General features: G+C 39.9%; 1 protein-coding gene across 1 annotated transcript; it reads right to left on the bottom strand.

The window, feature by feature from the left end:
* Positions 1–1,377: 1,377 nt before the first annotated feature.
* med27 (mediator complex subunit 27) lies at positions 1,378–16,414 on the bottom strand. Its single transcript, XM_057826778.1, has 8 exons — positions 16,195–16,414; positions 15,066–15,210; positions 14,665–14,795; positions 7,215–7,308; positions 5,559–5,669; positions 5,385–5,426; positions 5,244–5,321; positions 1,378–4,617 (listed from the first exon to the last, which is right to left on the bottom strand). Exons 1-8 carry the CDS (start codon positions 16,395–16,397, stop codon positions 4,483–4,485), a joined length of 939 nt encoding a protein of 312 aa, XP_057682761.1. The 5' UTR covers positions 16,398–16,414; the 3' UTR covers positions 1,378–4,482.
* Positions 16,415–16,864: the final 450 nt, after the last annotated feature.

Raw genomic sequence — 16,864 nt, 5'->3', positions numbered from 1 at the left:
ATCACAGACTACGGCATATATTTATATCATTATCCTTATGCATTTAAAATTGTGAGTGCATGTGTGGAAGAGTCATAAGTTAAAAGAATGAAAGTAATTTATAAGAGCGGACAGTTCCATAATTTCACAAATACAATACAGTACCTAATTTAGAAAAGCGTACATTTTCACAACATCAAAAGCCATACATTTTATGTAATGGGATATTTACATAATAACCTCATCATGATGAAGAATAATAGCAATTTATTACAGCGGACTATTTCACAATGTCAAAAATTCACATGAAATATCCAAAACTTTTAAAGCATTTTCTTAGTAACGATGTCATGATCGAATGTCACGACGTTAATACCGTAAAAGGGAAAATAAGCCTCGCAACTTGTAGCGAGCCTCGTTTACGTAGCAGTTCACGCCGTTAGCGTAAGTGTTCTTCTTCGTTTCCTCTTCGTCGTTGCCGTTGGCCTTGCTGTTGGCAACATCGCCCTCCTTCGTCACAGATTCTGACGGATCGCAGATTTCGGTACAACACCGGAAGTCACTCATTTTCATGGCGCGGGATTCAAAAAACTAAATAAATATAGCGATCGCTTCCACACACATCCAAGCGGTCCATATCATTCAGGGGCATAAAATACCGCGTGTATTATGAAATAAACATGCTTTTTCGTGTCACAGGCACTTTAATGGTTATATGGTTTAGCGATAGCACTCTCACTACATACATACGTGTATGTTGTCGGCGATTAGCCTAGCAATGATCTTAATTGTGGTTATTTGTCAGCCCCAAACCCTCTAAGTATATCTTAAATGCATCTTACCGGATATAAAATGACTACTACATAGTCTGTGGTGATTTTTTGGTGCCCAGTTTTCACGTCGAATTGCAGCCGTCCATTTCGCTCTCCTCTTTGGATCCCTCGGAATACGGTAAAACTTCAAGTCTCTCCTTCCATCTTCTCTGTTAGTGCAATCAACAGCCACACACGCCTTCACCATTTTGATTATTAATGTTAAGGAGCATGTTTTGACGGACAATTCAGGCATGAAAATCTCTCACCTTTCGGCGAAATTCGCCGTTTTGAAGTCAAAAAGGATGACCTACGTGAATCGTGTAGATCCGAGGAGAAAAAAATTTTAAGGGGGGGGGGGGGTCGTTTGTAGGCATGTGCCAGTTACCTTCACGGATTACCATGCTATGAAAACGTCGCGGTTACAAAACCACTAAAATTTTCCGTCATACAGTAGTACGTATTCGTTATTTTTCATGTGTCGAAAATGCAGCCAGAATTAGCTTGGCGCGGCAGCGCTTACCCCTTCCCCTGTTTGATGCTGCGTGTGTCAGTGACGCTATTCCAGCAAACCCCAAAACAAGCACTCCAATCGCAAGGCGTAAACTCTTCAATTTATTGATCTCTCAAATCGTGGTAACTGAAATATACCAAATGAATACATTTAAAACGTTGTACACTCGTATTTTTCCACATGTGAGTAGCTTCAACAGTTTAGCTTCATGAAAAAGTTCGTCAAAAACAAAACACACATTTTCCTTTCAAATTCAATACACAAAGTTACTAAAAACTTACAAAGACGAATGATAGGCAAGGCTTAGCTAGGACAGCAACTTCATTGAGGTTAATCACAGCCGCTGAGAGAGAAACAAGTTTGTATGCGGGGAGGAAAAAAAAAAAAAAAAAAAGAGCGTCAAAGATCGCTAATTGCGACAGATGATCTTGTACTAAGCACAAATTCACATTCGCTGGAGGAGGTAAAGTATCACTCCCAATTGTTTTTAGATGAATGCATTTGCCAGCATATTGAATTTAGTGAGTAATGGTTTTCATTTTCATATTTTGTGGTATGACAAAGTTACTGCCGTTCGTTGCAGCTTGCGTTGAACACTGCCAGAGCGTCCGGTGAAAAAATAGCTCCCGTTAAGGTAGCGTCAAGCTTGTGTATTTAACGGTAATATAAAAGCAGTGTTGTCAATAACGCGGTATCGTAATGCGTAACTAATCTGATTACTTTCTTTCAGTAAAGAACAATCTAACGCGTTCATTTTTCTAAATCAGTAATCTGAGTAAAATTACTTTCCTTGATGCCTGTGCGTTACTATTTTGTTATTGCCCCATAATGTGTGTAGAATGAAGAATACTGTAGTCATGGGAGTGACATCACATGTCACATTTTTTAATCGGGGATGGAACAAAAAGGGTCACGTGTATTACCATGATGCGTGAGCGCTGGGAGTTTGCGGCCAAAACAACATAGCCTTGCTACCTCACCAGGATGCAATGAAATAGGCAGGAGATATACTACAAACGGCTGCATTTGCACACTGGAAACACAGCCATTACTTCACATTTTTGTCCAGTAAAGATAACAAAAATATCTCCGTGCGCTGCAAACTTTGCGCTGGCTCAAAAAGACTGTCCACCGCTATAAGCATCCAATTCAAGCACCACTTGGAATTACAGCACAACAGGTAACACGACAGCCAGGACTTTTTGATACTGCTCGTGCTCAATCCTCGGTTCAAGCTCAGTTGTTGTTGAGGGTTTTGAAAGCTTAGGTTTAAAGAAATTCTAAATATCCATCTTGCCTCCTCAGCTGTAGTTTTGGCTAAGCAATGCAAACGGCTGTCTCTAAGGTTCTATAGTCACATGATCTGTTCGAAAAATAATTTGGACCCATTATGAAATACTTTGAAGGATTCCTGTTCATTTTATTCATTTGTGTTGTTTTATTGCTCTAAAACTTTTATAGACAACATTTTAAGGGCCATATTCAATGGTCTTTATTTTAAAGGGGAAGTTCAGAATTTTTTACATTAGGCTTAATCTTTGAGTTAGCCGGGGTTTAATTAGTCGTTGGAAATGATTTGAACAAATTCTGTGCAGTTTGACAGTTATTTGTTAGTTTCAGGGCTCCGGAGTGGCTAAGCTAGCGCGAGTCAATGGTGGTTGAAATCAACTCCTTCAACTAATTAAACCCCCGTTAACTCGAATATTAAGCCTTATGTGAAAAATTAAAATGGTCAAATTCGCCACATGTAGACGTTTTGCCGACGGCGGACATTTTGGCAGAACGCCGGAACATATTTCCTCCACACCTTTCTCACCTTTTTAACCCCTGACCCATTTTCATGCCTGACAATTGGGCGGTACCATTCAGGAGAGCGGAGTTGTGACGTCACGTGGGTAGGGTCTATACTAGTAGATGTTGCAAGTAAATTTTATTGCTGACACTGCATTTCGGTGTCATCAATATGTTTTGCCCCCCCATCTCAAAAGTTAAAGCTTTGCCAGTGCCTTAAATAGCTGCTGATTTTTTGCACATTTCGCTGGACAAGTTGTACAATGCAATACTTTTTTTTTTCCAAAATGTTTTTATTCATTTTTAAATTTGTTGAAAAAAATGTTGCAAAGAAAACCGGTGGAGATTTGCACTCAAATTGAGATTAATCTCCTTGTAAAACAATCACTGGGAATTTTGGGGGGGAAAATACACTGAATTACAAGGCTTTAGAGGACACTGTCATTAATATGCAATGTTAGAATGACATTTTTATACAGTCATGAAATAAAGTGGAGAACACTGTCATTAACATGCAATGTTAGAATGACATTTTTATACTGTAGGTCAAGAAATAAAGTGGGCTGGTCTGAGGTATGACCAGGGCTGACAATGAGCCCCACTGTGGTCCTGCTAGTAGACGTCCAATCCATTGGATGCAGGAGGGCTGGCAATAATTTATCAAACGTTCATCCAATATGAGCCCTCTCAATTTCCAATGGCTTGGAAGCCTCCTGCAGTCATTGGCAGCCACCGAGTAAATAATAGATGCTTTGACATAGTTAAGTTAGGACATAAGCTAGTTAGGACTACAAGGTCATGTCAACGTATTGACTTTGATGGAAACGTTGCCTCAGGGCGGCCATGTTGGTAAGAGCAATGCAAGGTTTCAATTCTCTACAGAAGCATGAAAAGACTAGCTTACCACCATCAGGTGTACAATCTGTTTTAAGCAGGAGGGTGGCAGTTCAACCAAAAATACATAGTCTGTAAAATTAGTCCATAAAAACTAACATATTAAAACAACAAAAATGAATGAAATAAACAAAAATCCGACGATTTTAATAATGGGTCAAAATTAAGTAAACTTCAAATGGATTGGGCATCTAGCATCAATGTTGGCTATGATTGTGCAGGGTCAACTGCATATAAAACATTTGTATTAGAACAGAATTGGTTCAAAAATGTAACTTGTACGTAAATGATTGTTTTCTCGCTCAGTTTTGAGCTTGAAGACGTACAGTACTTGTTTTTCCCTTTCTAGGAGTCTCTGGAGGTTTTTGACAGACAGCTGGTGTCGCTCGCTAATTGGGCTCATCATTAAGTCATGAAGTTCACCGCGAAGGTCACAGAGACATCGTTAAGGTGCCTTCAAATCCGTCGGGGGCGTTCAACATTTGTAGGACGTCACATGCGGCAGGTGTCGTGGAAGGCCTCCAAGGTCCGAAAGTCCCTCCAAGTGGGAGGCAGGCCGTCCTGCAGGAAGCGACCGCAGCGCTGACACGGAGACTGGAAGAGCTTCATGTAACTGCGGAGCCATGTCTGCATAGATATCACATCTTTATATAGTAGAACTACATACAATATGAAGGAACCAACAAGTTACTAGAAAATCTTCCACCAGAAGAGTGTTCCAACATAATAACTATGTTGAACACATTTGGTGCCATCCGTGACCTGAAATGTTACAAAATGAACAGAAGACCCAGAATTGCCCCTACATTAACAGGAAGCGACCCAAAATGGCTACCTCTGACAATTGACAATTTGACAGGGAGGGGACGAATGAACATGAGTTATTTCATTTTGGGGCGTTAAGGTCAGGTCCTGTTGAGTTTCAGTGACATCCTTTTGGTTTGGAGGGATTTCTGGGTCACTTCCATAAGAAGTGACCATAAATGCCCCAAAATCAAGTCACCCGAAAAGGTCCAAAATCAAGAAGTGACCAAAAATGGCCAGGAAATGTCCCAAAATTTACAGGACTTAACTCGGAAGTGCCCAAATATAAACACGTGACCCAAAACTGCCCCAAAATGAACCGTAAGTCACATAGACGTCCAATCCGTTTGAAACGGGAGTGCTGGCCACTCTCCTGCTTCAAACAGATTGGACGTTTACTCCTGATAAACTCATTTCAACGTATGTATGCATATGGCATGTTTTCCCACCATGAAGGATCTGACGACCACGTCGGGCATCTGCGGCAGCTGGTAGTGCAGCAGCGCGGTGGTGGCGTGATCCGTTACCTAACCGGCAGACGGCCCGTCAGTTTGGACGCTTGAACGGATGCCGAAGGTATGCCGACCTACCTTCCGGAAGACCAGATGCTGTGACTTGCTCCAGATGTCCAGCTGAGGGGCACAATAGGTTTTAACTCTGAACGTATGCAAAACATTCCAGTCACACTATTTGCACCAAGCCCACTACATGTGTTGAAAAAATGCATAGTTCTGCCCGATAAATCGTACCTACAGCGGCCTCACCTTCTTCCCGTCGCGCTCGTAAATGTCTTCGTGGAAGCCTCGCACCAACGTCCGGTCGATGAAGAGCGAGCGCATGACCACCAGTGCCTTGAGGACCTTACCCAGGGTTACCTGACGGACACCCAGCATTACAGTGAGGAAAATAAGTATTTGAACACCCTGCGATTTTGCAAGTTCTCCAACTTAGAAATGATGGGCGGGTTTGAAATTTTCATGGCAGGTGCTTGTCCACTGCGAGAGACAATCTAAAAATAAAAAAAATCCAGAAATCACAGTGTTTTTTAACTATTTGTATTATACTGCTGAAAATAGTATTTGAACACCTGTCTATTAGCTAGAATTGTGAGACCCAAAGACCGGTTAGTCGTCTTTAAAAGTCCACCTCCACTTCACTTTTTCTCCTAAATAAGTGGATTGAAGGTGGACTATTTGAGTGATTTTTTTCTTTAACATGTTTGAGGCGGTTCGCTGCATATAAACCCCTGTCCACAGCATGCACCCCAAAGAGCTGTCCAAAGGCACCAGAGATAGAATTTTAGACCTCTACAAGGCTGGAAAGAGTTATGGAGCAATTACTAAGCAGCTTGGTGATATAAGATCCATTATTGGAGATATTATTAGAGAATGTAAGACGCGAAACATGACTGTCAATCTCCCGTGGACTGGGGCTCCATGCAAGATCTACCTCGTAGGGTCTAATGATCCTAAGAATGGTGAGGAATCAACCAAGACCGACAGAGGAGGAGCTGGTCAATGACCTTAAAGGAGCTGGGACCACCATTTCCAAGGTTACTGTTGGTAATACACTTAAGACGCCGTGGTTTAAAATCATGTATGGCACAAAAGGTTCCCCTGCTTAAACAAGCACATGTCCATATCTGTTTTAAGTTTGCCGATGATCCAGAGGACTCATGGGAGAAACTCATGGTAATATGAGATCAAAATGGAAGTTGATGGTCTTAATTCCACTCATAGCTTTTGGAGGAAGAATGATGACTACCATACCAAGAATACCATCCATACTGTGAAGCATGGGGGTGATAGGTAGCATCATGCTTTGGGGGCGTTTTTCTGCACATGGGACTAGACGACTGCACTGTTTTGAGAGGATGACCAGGGCTATGTATTGTGAGATTTTGGGGAATAACCTTCCCTCAGTCCATTGAATCTGGGCCATGACATGACAATGGCCCAAAGGAGACAGCCAGAATAACCAATGAGAGGCTACGTAAAAAGCATATCAAGGTTCTGGAGGGGCCTAGCCAGTCTCAAGACATTAACTCAATAGAAAATCTTTGGTGGAAGCCCCAACTCCGTGTTCCTAAGTGACCGTCGAGAAACCTGATTGATCTTGAGAAGATCTGTGTGGAGCAGTGTTGCAAAATCCATGCCGCAGTGTGTGCAAACTTGGTGAAAAGTTACAGGACACATTTGACCTCTGTAATTGTAAACAAAGGCTACGGTACCAAATATTAACATTGATTGTCTCAGGTGTTCAAATACTTATTGCAGCAGTAGAATACAAATTGTTGAAAAAAAAATCATACACTGTCTGGATTGTTTTTTATTTTTAGATAGTCTCTCACAGTAGACAAGCCCCTACCATAAAAATTTCCCCATTGTACGGGGAAAAACTTGGCCGGCGAGCTTGTTTACCAGCAGCACCGCGGACGATCCGTTGGGTCTGAAGAGTTCGATGCTCATGTCGGGGAACATTCGGTCGATGCGCGAGATCACGTCGTCCACGTACCTCAAAAAACACCGGCGTTAAGTTGTCAATTGGGCGGGTGGAAAACTTGCGGTGCACGTGTGCGGAGGCCAGTATTGGCCCGCAATAGTTAATCTGGCCGTAGCAGAGATATATATATATATATATATATATTTATATATAAAAATATTAACAGTCCCCCCCCCCCCACACACACACACACTTTTTTTCCTCAAAGGTTTAATTTCTTAAAACAAAAAAAGGGGACTAGTTACTTTTTTAATGTTAAAAAATATATATACCCTTTTTACATTTAAAATAAATATTTTGGAAAAATACCATTTTCCCTTCCTTTATAAAATAATATTTTATAAAATGTATTTTTAAAACAAAACCCAAATGAAGAAAATATTTGCCTTCCCCCTCATTTAAAAAAAAAAATATTTGCCCTCTGTTGTTTTTACAAAACAAAAATAATCCACTGTTTTGCCCTTTTTTAACATTGAAAATAAACATTTTTCTAAAAACATAAGACAAAAAATGAATCAAGATATAATAAGATTAAGATTCAGAATTTAAGAATTTTTAAACAAGTAAATACGTATTTGAATTGTTCTTGTTATTTAAAAAAAAAACTAAGAAATAATTGACTGTTTTTTTTTTCATTTTAAATATGTAACATAAGAATAATAAAGCAAAGAAAATATTTACCTTTTTATTTTTATTTACCAAAACTTAGTAAATATTCACTTATTCATTTGTTTTTTTCTCCTTTCTTAGAATAATAGATGAAAAAAGTTTTCTTTCTTCGTTTTTGTGTTTTGTTGTGAAAATTTTCCCGCGCCCACGTTTAATTTAAAGAAAAAAAAAAGAAAAAAAAAACTATAAAACACAAATTGACCAAAGAAAAATGTCAAATATTAATAAAAAGATATGAAAAAAATATTTACCGGTAGTTTTTTTCCTCTTTATTTAAATAGAAAAATACGTAAGGTAAAAAAAATTGTTTTCCCCACTTAATTTTATTCATAAAAAAATAATTTCAAAAAATTATATTAGAAGAAGAGTATTTCCAGTTTTCCCCTTTATAAATTAAAAAAAGGGGTCAAACATGTCAAAATTAGGGATGTGCCGATCTGATCACGTGATCGGAAATTGGGCCGATCGCACCATTTTTCAGAGGATTGGAATCGGTTGAAAAGGATCAGGTTTTTAATTAAATATATGGTTTTTTTGCTTCATCCTCTCTAGCGAACCGTAGACGGGCCTGGACTGGCTTCAGCAGGGGGACACGTCTGGCAGTGCAGGATTTGAGTCCCTGGTGGCACATTGTGTTACTGATAGTAGCTTTTGTTACTGTGGTCCCAGCTCTCTGTAGGCCATTCATTAGGTCCCCCCGTGTGGTTCTGGGATTTTTGCTGACCGTTCTTGTTATCATTTTGACGCCACGGAGTGAGATCTTGCATGGAGCCCCAGATCGTGGGAGATTATCAGTGGTCTTGTATGTCTTCATTTTCTAATAATTGCTCCCACAGATTATTTCTTTACACCAAGCGTTTTACCTATTTCAGATTCAGTCTTCCCAGCCTGGTGCATGTCTACAATTTTGTCTATGGTGTCCTTCGACAGCTCTTTGGTCTTGGCCATAGAGGAGTTTGGAGTGTGACTGACTTAAGTTGTGGACAGGTGTCTTTTATACCGATAATGAGTCAAACAGGTGCCATTAATACAGGTAACGAGTGGAGCTTCGTTAGAAGAAGTTAGACCTCTTTGACTGCCATAAATCTTGCTTGTTTGTAGGTGACCAAATACCTATTTTCCCCTTTTGGAAATTTGGAAATAAATTCTTTAAAAATCAAACAATGTGATTTTCAGTTTTTTTTTCCACATTCTGTCTCTTATGGTTGAGGTTTACCCATGTTGACAATTACAGGCCTCTGTAATCTTTTCGAGTAGGAGAACTTGCACATTTGGTGGTTGACTAAATACTTATTTGCCCCACTGTAGCTGTGATAAGCTCCAGCACCCCCACAGCCCTCGCGAGGATAAGCGGTTCAGAAAATGAATGAATGAATATTACTAATGTTATGGAGAGTGATTAAAAGTTAAAGGTGATGCGGGTGCATCTACATTTTTTGCTGGTGCCCTTACGAAAAAAGTTAGGCGCACCAGTGCAACCAACACAAAAAGAAGTGTGTAGCCTTGGCAGTATACAAGGGTCGGACAAAATCATGGAAACACTTTAAAAAAATTTTTTTTTAAAATTAACAAAAAATAATTTAATGTGGTGTTAATGTGGTGCGCCTTTTGCGGCAATTACAACCACAATTCTCCGAGGTATTGATTCATACATGGCTCGACCATTGTATATCTACAGCGGATGCCTATGCTTCGCTGATGAGTATGGAAATTTGCTACGACCTAGCAACATCTGACCATATTCCATTACTAATGTGTCTCAAAGTGGAGAATATACCAATAATAAGCATAGATGAAAACACAGCCAATTTTGGTAAACTTAACTGGCCAAATTTAACGGATGAGTCTATCAGCAGATACACCATCAGCACTGATATTTTGTTAGATTCTGTTGTCCTACCAAAGGAAACTTTATTATGTTGTGATATAAATTGCAAAAATGAACAGCACTGCAAAGAATTGTGCACTCTGTATGATTTCATCGTTAAATGTCTCCACGACTCTGGTAAGACCTTACATGAAAACAATAATAGGCATACTCATCATGCAAAGCCTGGTTGGAATTCTCATGTAGCTGAGCTTCACTCAGCAGCTAGGCAGGCCTTCAAAGAATGGGCAGCATCAGGAAGAGTTAGATGTGGGACGTTATTTGAAAATAAAAAGCGTACAAATGCAAGGTTTAAGCTTGCTGTGCGTTTTATCAGCAGAAATGAAGCCAGTATGAGGGCAGATTCCCTTGCAGGCAAACTTATAAATCATAGCTTCTGTGACTTCTGGAAGGAGGTGAAAGCACTGAATAACTGTAAAGCTCCCTTGCCATTTAATATCAATGGAGTATGTGGCCCAAATAACATTGCAGAACTATGGAGAGAGCACTACTACAAGCTGTTTAATTGCATTAAGGGTGATACATTTACACCCGATAACTGTGATATTAATGAGATTTTAGTGATCACACCAGCTGAAATCCATAAAGCCATTATTGAGCTAGAAAACAACAAAGCCTGTGGTTCCGATTGCATTACAGCTGAGCACTTAAAACATGCCAGTCAGAAGGTAATTCCTCTCCTTGCCTTGTGTTTTTATGGCTTCTTTAAACATGGCATTCTTCCCGATTCTATGATGGCAGTACAACTTGTGCCTATTATATAAGATAAGACTGGGAAAATTAATTATAAAGATAACTACAGACCAATTGCTCTGGCCAGTGTGCTGTCTAAAGTGCTGGAGACAATCATACTGAACAGAATAGCTACATTTATTTCCACAAGTGACAATCAGTTTGGATTCAAAAGAAAACATGGAACCGATATGTGCGTATTTGCGTTGAAGGAAGTCCTACTGAAGTATCAAGGCCTGAACTCAACAATGTTTTTATGCTTTATTGATTCATCAAAAGCTTTTGATCGGATCAATCATAGCAAACTCTTTCTAATGTTGACACAAAGGGGGGTGCCCAAATATGTCATCCGTATTCTAGCCTTTTGGTATGCAAATCAACTTGTTCACATTAAGTGGGGTAGCACGGTTTCTTCTTCCTTCAGAGTTGGGAATGGTGTGAGACAGGGAGGAATACTCTCACCATATCTGTTCAATGGACGAATTGTCCAACCGTCTCAATAAATGTAATACTGGCTGTGTTGTAGGAAGCACTATCATTAACCATCTTATGTACGCGGATGATGTGGTGGTGCTCTCTCCATGTAGTGCTGGCTTACAGGAGTTACTCTCATTATGTTCTCAGTTTGGTGACCAATTTGACATCAAATACAATGCAGAGAAAAGTAACATTATGATTTTAAGATCTAAAGAAGATAGGGGGGCTGTATTCCCTCGCTTCTTTCTGGGCAAAAAAAACTAAATGACTGCAATGAGGTTAAATATCTCGGACATTTTATAACTGATGATTTTTCAGACGACAGGGACATTCACCGGCAATGCAGTAAACTTTATGCACAGGTAGGGCTGGGCGATATGGCCTTAAACATGTATCACGATAAATTGAGCAGATTTATCTCAATAACGATAAATGACGATAAATTCGCCCAAGCGGACTGTTATATAATTTGAAAATCTGAATCAATGCATGAAATACGGATTAACTATTTCTTGTTGATTTATTTACAAGCATTCAATTTGATATACTGTATTTAACAATTGTACATGCAGTCTAAACATTAATTTTATAAAAATGTATTGTAAGCAATAAGAATTCAAGTATGAACATTTATAACAGCGTGTATGACTTGAACAATGTACATTGTCAAAATCAATATGCCTGTGCAAACATGTAATTGTAACACAAATGACTTGCAGCTTGAACAGTACACTTCAAAAAGACAACTTATTGTTAATGGCTGCTGTGACATAATTATTAAATACAAGTGTTTACTTTATGGTTTAAGGGTTTTTTCCCCCCAGTGCACAATAAAAATAGCTGGGGCCATTTCTCGGTCATTATAAGTTTTGCCGTTGGATTGTACTTTATGCTGAATGCTTTACCATCACAAAAGCTATCAGAGGAATCACACACAGACAGAGATACAAAATAACGCCACATAGTAATTGCTAGATGCAGTCCGTGCCCAATCCACTCATTAAGTTCAGCCGTTTCGACAAGGTTAGAGCCGCTATCCGACTCCATAACGTTCATTTGTAGCGTTAGCCGCTAGCTAGCGTTAGCCTGGCTACCAGTAGAAAGCACTAGAAGCACCATCTCCGGAAATCGTGAGAACAAAGGAGGACAGCGGGTGAAAGCCCGTCTGGATGCCACCAAGAGTCTACTAAATGTCGGTTGAAAGTTTGGTGAACCTCCCTTAAGCCACACTCCATCACGTTTTGCTTGTAGCGTTAGCTGCTAGCGTTAGCTTACCGGGCTTTTGATTGATTGGCTTCCTGATGATCACGTGACTCCCTACGTAAGCACATTCACTGCTTTCTTAAAGGGGAATGAACATAGACGAACAACACAGAATCAAAGCGGGATGAAAAGACTATATTTTCTTGTTTTATTAATTTACCGAATTTACCGACATGGTCAAAATTACGTCGGTCATCGTTAAGAATTTCGGTGACGGTAAATTTTCGGTTTACCGCCCTGCTCTATGCACAGGCAAATATGCTTAAGAGAAAATTTTTTATGTGTTCCATCGACGTGAAAATATCACTGTTCAGGGCATATTGCACACCATTATACACTGCTCTCCTGTGGACCAGGTACTTAGCGAAGTCCATAAAGAGGCTAAATGTAGCTTATAATGATGCCTTGAGGCTGTTATTGCAGGTGCCTAGATGGTACAGCGCCAGCCAATTATTTGTCAGTTCTGGGTTACCCACCTTTAAAGCGCTACTAAGAAATCTGATGTATAAGTTCATGTGTCGGTTAAATAAGTCCGAAAATAGTATTTTAATGAAAATAACGGATCCTAAAAATAGTTATAGGTGTAGGTCAAGCATGTGGCGCCATTGGAGTAAAAGCCTGTTTGTTGTGCACAGATAGTTTGTGCCTTTTTCATGTTTTTGCTTTTTCAGTTTCTGTTTCTGTGTTTCTTATGTCATTTTTATGTTGATTTGTGTGATATGGACACCCCGTGTGACTCCTGAATAAAGATTATATATATATATATATATATATATATACAACTTGTTTCCAAAGGAGTTTTAAGGCATTCTTCAGTTAGAAGTCTCTATTATAAACAATGGCGGTGGAATTCGACGTCCTAATTGGATCTCTAAAACTGACCACAAATGCTCACTAATGTTGAGGTCTGGGGATTGTGCCGGCCATATGAGATGCGCAACTTCATTTGAATGTTCTTCATGCCATTCTTTAACAATTATGTTGAATTACTATGATGCCAAAATGTGAGGTGTTTCCATTATTTTGTCCAATATCGCAATGTTAATTTTTTCCAATATCGTTCAGGCCTACTTTATATTTTTTTTGCTTTTTTCGGGCTAAAAAGTAACAAAATGATCCAGAATTTCAATGACATTGTCAAAAGATACAAAAATATATGTTTTACACTCCGCAATACTCCCACAAAAGGCAGAAGAGGAAGTACTGTAAAAAGTACAATATGTATATGTATGCTCGGGACTCAAAATCAGGTGACTCGGGTGCAAAAATATGCAATCGGGAAATCCCCAGTAAAAAAAAAAAAAAGAAAAGAAATTATATATTAGAGGTGGGAATCTTTGGGCACCTAACGATTCGATTATGATTCAGAGGCTATGATTCGATTATAAATCGATTATGGCTGCACCCCCCTCCCCACCCCCAATAATGTTTCGTACATTAGTTCCAAAATTGTTCAAAAACCATCCCAGGCTAAACCAAACTACTATTTCAGTATCAAGTTAACAGTTCAAAACAGTAAATAAAATACTCAATTTCCCATTCTGTATCAGTAGCTTTAAACTACATTCAATTAATTTAATGTTGTGAATCAACTGTTGTTAAAAGTTGTTAAAATTGCTCCCGTTATTCCGAAATTTCCCTTCTGTCTACTTTCGACATGTGAAAGTTTTAAAACTGTTTTAAAGATAGATTCAAGTCAAGATTTTGCCGATTTAGGAATATTTTAGATAAAAAGTTCATTAGGATCGCTACAACAGAGCCTTCCAGACAAGTCTACTGCTTTAAGATGGCGGCTGTTTACTAACGCCGGCAAGTCTGTCATTTTGCATCTAGTTCTATATATATGTGATATCTACCGTAGCATTACGTGGCCGTATGTTTTTCGCAACTAGCAGCTGGGCGTTGTTTGTAGCGGCTGTTGGTCGCAGTCAGGTATTATTGTTTTTTTTATCTAGTGGCATGAGTTGAACATGATATTTACTCCCGGTCCATTCCTAATTGCGTCCCGAAGACCGCGCTGACTGGGTTTTAGTTCCGTTTTACCTGGTATGATTAAATAATCTGAATTTGGATGTTTGTGAATGGTTCTCGAATCTCCCACGGCTGAATCGCGAATAATCTAAGAATCGGAAACTTCGCAAGCCTCTAACATATGTATTACCTTTTTTTTTTGTGTGTGTGTGTGTGTCCCGTCATTTTACATTTTGAATTGAAAAAAAATATCAATAAACACAAAAAAGGAGGCTTTAGACAATGTTGAGGTTCATAATGTCTTTAAACGATGAACATTATCATTTGACAGCACAACATAACATCATTTGATTCATTTTTGGACTCACTGCGGGGGGAGGACCAGAGTGTTGGGCTGCACTTTAGGGCGGCGCTTGGCCGAGGCGCCCATCTGATTGGCCGAGCGCTTGAGCGACTGCTGGTTCAGCAAACTGGACGCCAGGCCGGCGTGGTATTGCAGCTGCCAACAAAAAAACAAACAAAACGTAATTTGTTAGCAGAGGACACTAACGCTTCACGTGGTTGTACTGAAGCATGTTTGAGTCGCTTCACTTGCGTAACCATTTCACTTTTATCTTAAGGGTTAAGTCGATCATTAGTCACTTCCTGCAAATTTGGAGTCATTCCGGGGTCACTTCCTTTACATTTTGTATAATTTCCTGTTGATTATCTGTCCACGAGTACTACGTTGTGTACGTTACACCCCTAGAGGTCGCCCTCGGAGACCTACCTTGTTGGACCACTTGTAGGCCTGTAGCAGCTGCGAGTACAGCGGTGTCTTGTCCTGAACTGGATCCAGACTGAGCAGGCCACTGTTGTGTAAAGGGTGTGACTCAGAGGGGCGGCCCACCAAACCGCTGAGGCGCTCCAATTCACTGAACAAAAACAAACACAGAGTGTCAATGGCTACGTTTCTGAGCGGTCGGTAAACATTCATTCATTCATTCATTCATTTTCCATGCCGCTTATTAAATTGATTGAGAATTACGGTAGTTATGATTTCGCTTTAATGTCGATGCATTGATTGTCATGGGACCGTCACACCTCCCAGCCATTTTGGTTGGAGCAATGAAAGTTCTTTTCATGCATCATCAATTGAAATGAGATTTTATCTTCCTCTTCAAATGGACTGGACGTCTAGCGTCGTTAATTGCAGCCACTGAGGAAAAATCGTTTTGACATCGATTGAATAAGATAGTTATGACACAATTTTAATGCCAATGCAGTAACTTTGATGGGAACATCATTCAAAAATTAGAATTTTGAAATTACATTATTATTTGGCATCAAAAGAAAAGGCAATTTGACAATAAATCTTTTTAAAAAAAACCTAAGCCTTGTTCAGACTGGCATCCAAAATCTGATTTATCAACAGTCACAAAGCAGAGGAATCCGATTTTTGCGAGAATGATTACTCGAGGTATTTCGATATCCGATATTGGCAACATGCTTCTCAGTCTGAATATCTTAGATGGGCTTCGACGTCACTTTACCCGGGATGACGCATTTGTTGCTACAGCAACCTGTCAGACATGTCAATATTGTGGCCCACTCTGAACAGGCCCTCTGATTCCGACTGAAATCAGATGTGCCTTCAGTCTGAACGTAGGCATAGTTTCTTCTCATGTACAACTCCTTATTCGCCGTCCGCCATTTTCAAATCGAAACGATTGTCTCAGTTGGGAAACTGGGAATTCCCAGTTCTCCAGTAGAAAATACGAGTTGTTCACGTGCAATTTCTCACTGGACAAGTGCAATCTCTCATCATTTCGACAACACATGAAGCGAGAATCCTCCCGCCTGTCCAGTGCTGCCTCTGAATACTAGGTAATAAAAAGCGGAGAAACGAAGCGACTGACTTGAGGTCTCGGTTGACAGCTTGCAGGTTGTCCTGGAAGACGGCGAGGAATGTCTTCTCTCGGCCTTCCAGCGTCTCGCGATTCTTCATGCCATCTTTGAGGGACTCGAAGACGCGGCTGACGCTGGAGCGGAGCGCCTGGATCCCGCTTATAGCGTGAGAAAAGGCATCCAAGTTAACGCCGACACTTACCACGTCGGCCATCTTCTCTTTAACTTCTGTTTCCGGCGCTGGCAGATGACGTCACCTTCTTTGTCTCTGAAAAAAGTTTTTTAAATTTATTTATTTTATTTTTATTTAATTTATTTTTTAGTCTCTGAAAAACTTCATGCAATTCAAAAGGGAAACAAGACGTATGGAGAAAGTCGACGTAATGTCACGATGACGTCACCTCGCTTAGCAACATGCCGCCATTTTGCGAAGGGGGCGCGCACAGCTAAACATTCCGTAGACAAACGTCTGAAATTCATATATTTTAGAGCTGTCCCGACTAGTCGACGTAGTCGACGTCATCGATGACGTAAATCCGTCGACGAGCACAACATGCCGTCGACGGTTAATGAAGGGTTAAAAAAATATTTGCGTGGAAAGTTAGAATGTCGGATGCTCTGTTTGCAAGCGGGGAAAGCGGCACAAAGCCAAAAAAAGCGCACCAGAGTGTCCAAAACATT

The sequence above is a fragment of the Corythoichthys intestinalis genome, chromosome 21 (genome assembly GCF_030265065.1).
Source record: "Corythoichthys intestinalis isolate RoL2023-P3 chromosome 21, ASM3026506v1, whole genome shotgun sequence".
Taxonomy (NCBI): Eukaryota; Metazoa; Chordata; class Actinopteri; order Syngnathiformes; family Syngnathidae; genus Corythoichthys; species Corythoichthys intestinalis.
Note: the sequence above shows the minus strand (reverse complement) of the source record. Positions and strands in the feature narration are given on the sequence as shown.

Excerpts from the sequence above, each read along its gene's own strand:
- med27 (XM_057826778.1), bottom strand. The coding sequence starts at position 16,397 with ATGGCCGACGTGGTAAGTGTCGGCGTTAACTTGGATGCCTTTTCTCAC. Across the intron at positions 7,309-14,664 it reads ACTCTGGTCCTCCCCCCGCA|GTACGTGGACGACGTGATCT; the intron begins GTGAGTCCAAAA and ends GTGTTTTTTGAG. Across the intron at positions 4,618-5,243 it reads TGGTCGTCAGATCCTTCATG|ACATGGCTCCGCAGTTACAT; the intron begins GTGGGAAAACAT and ends ATATCTATGCAG.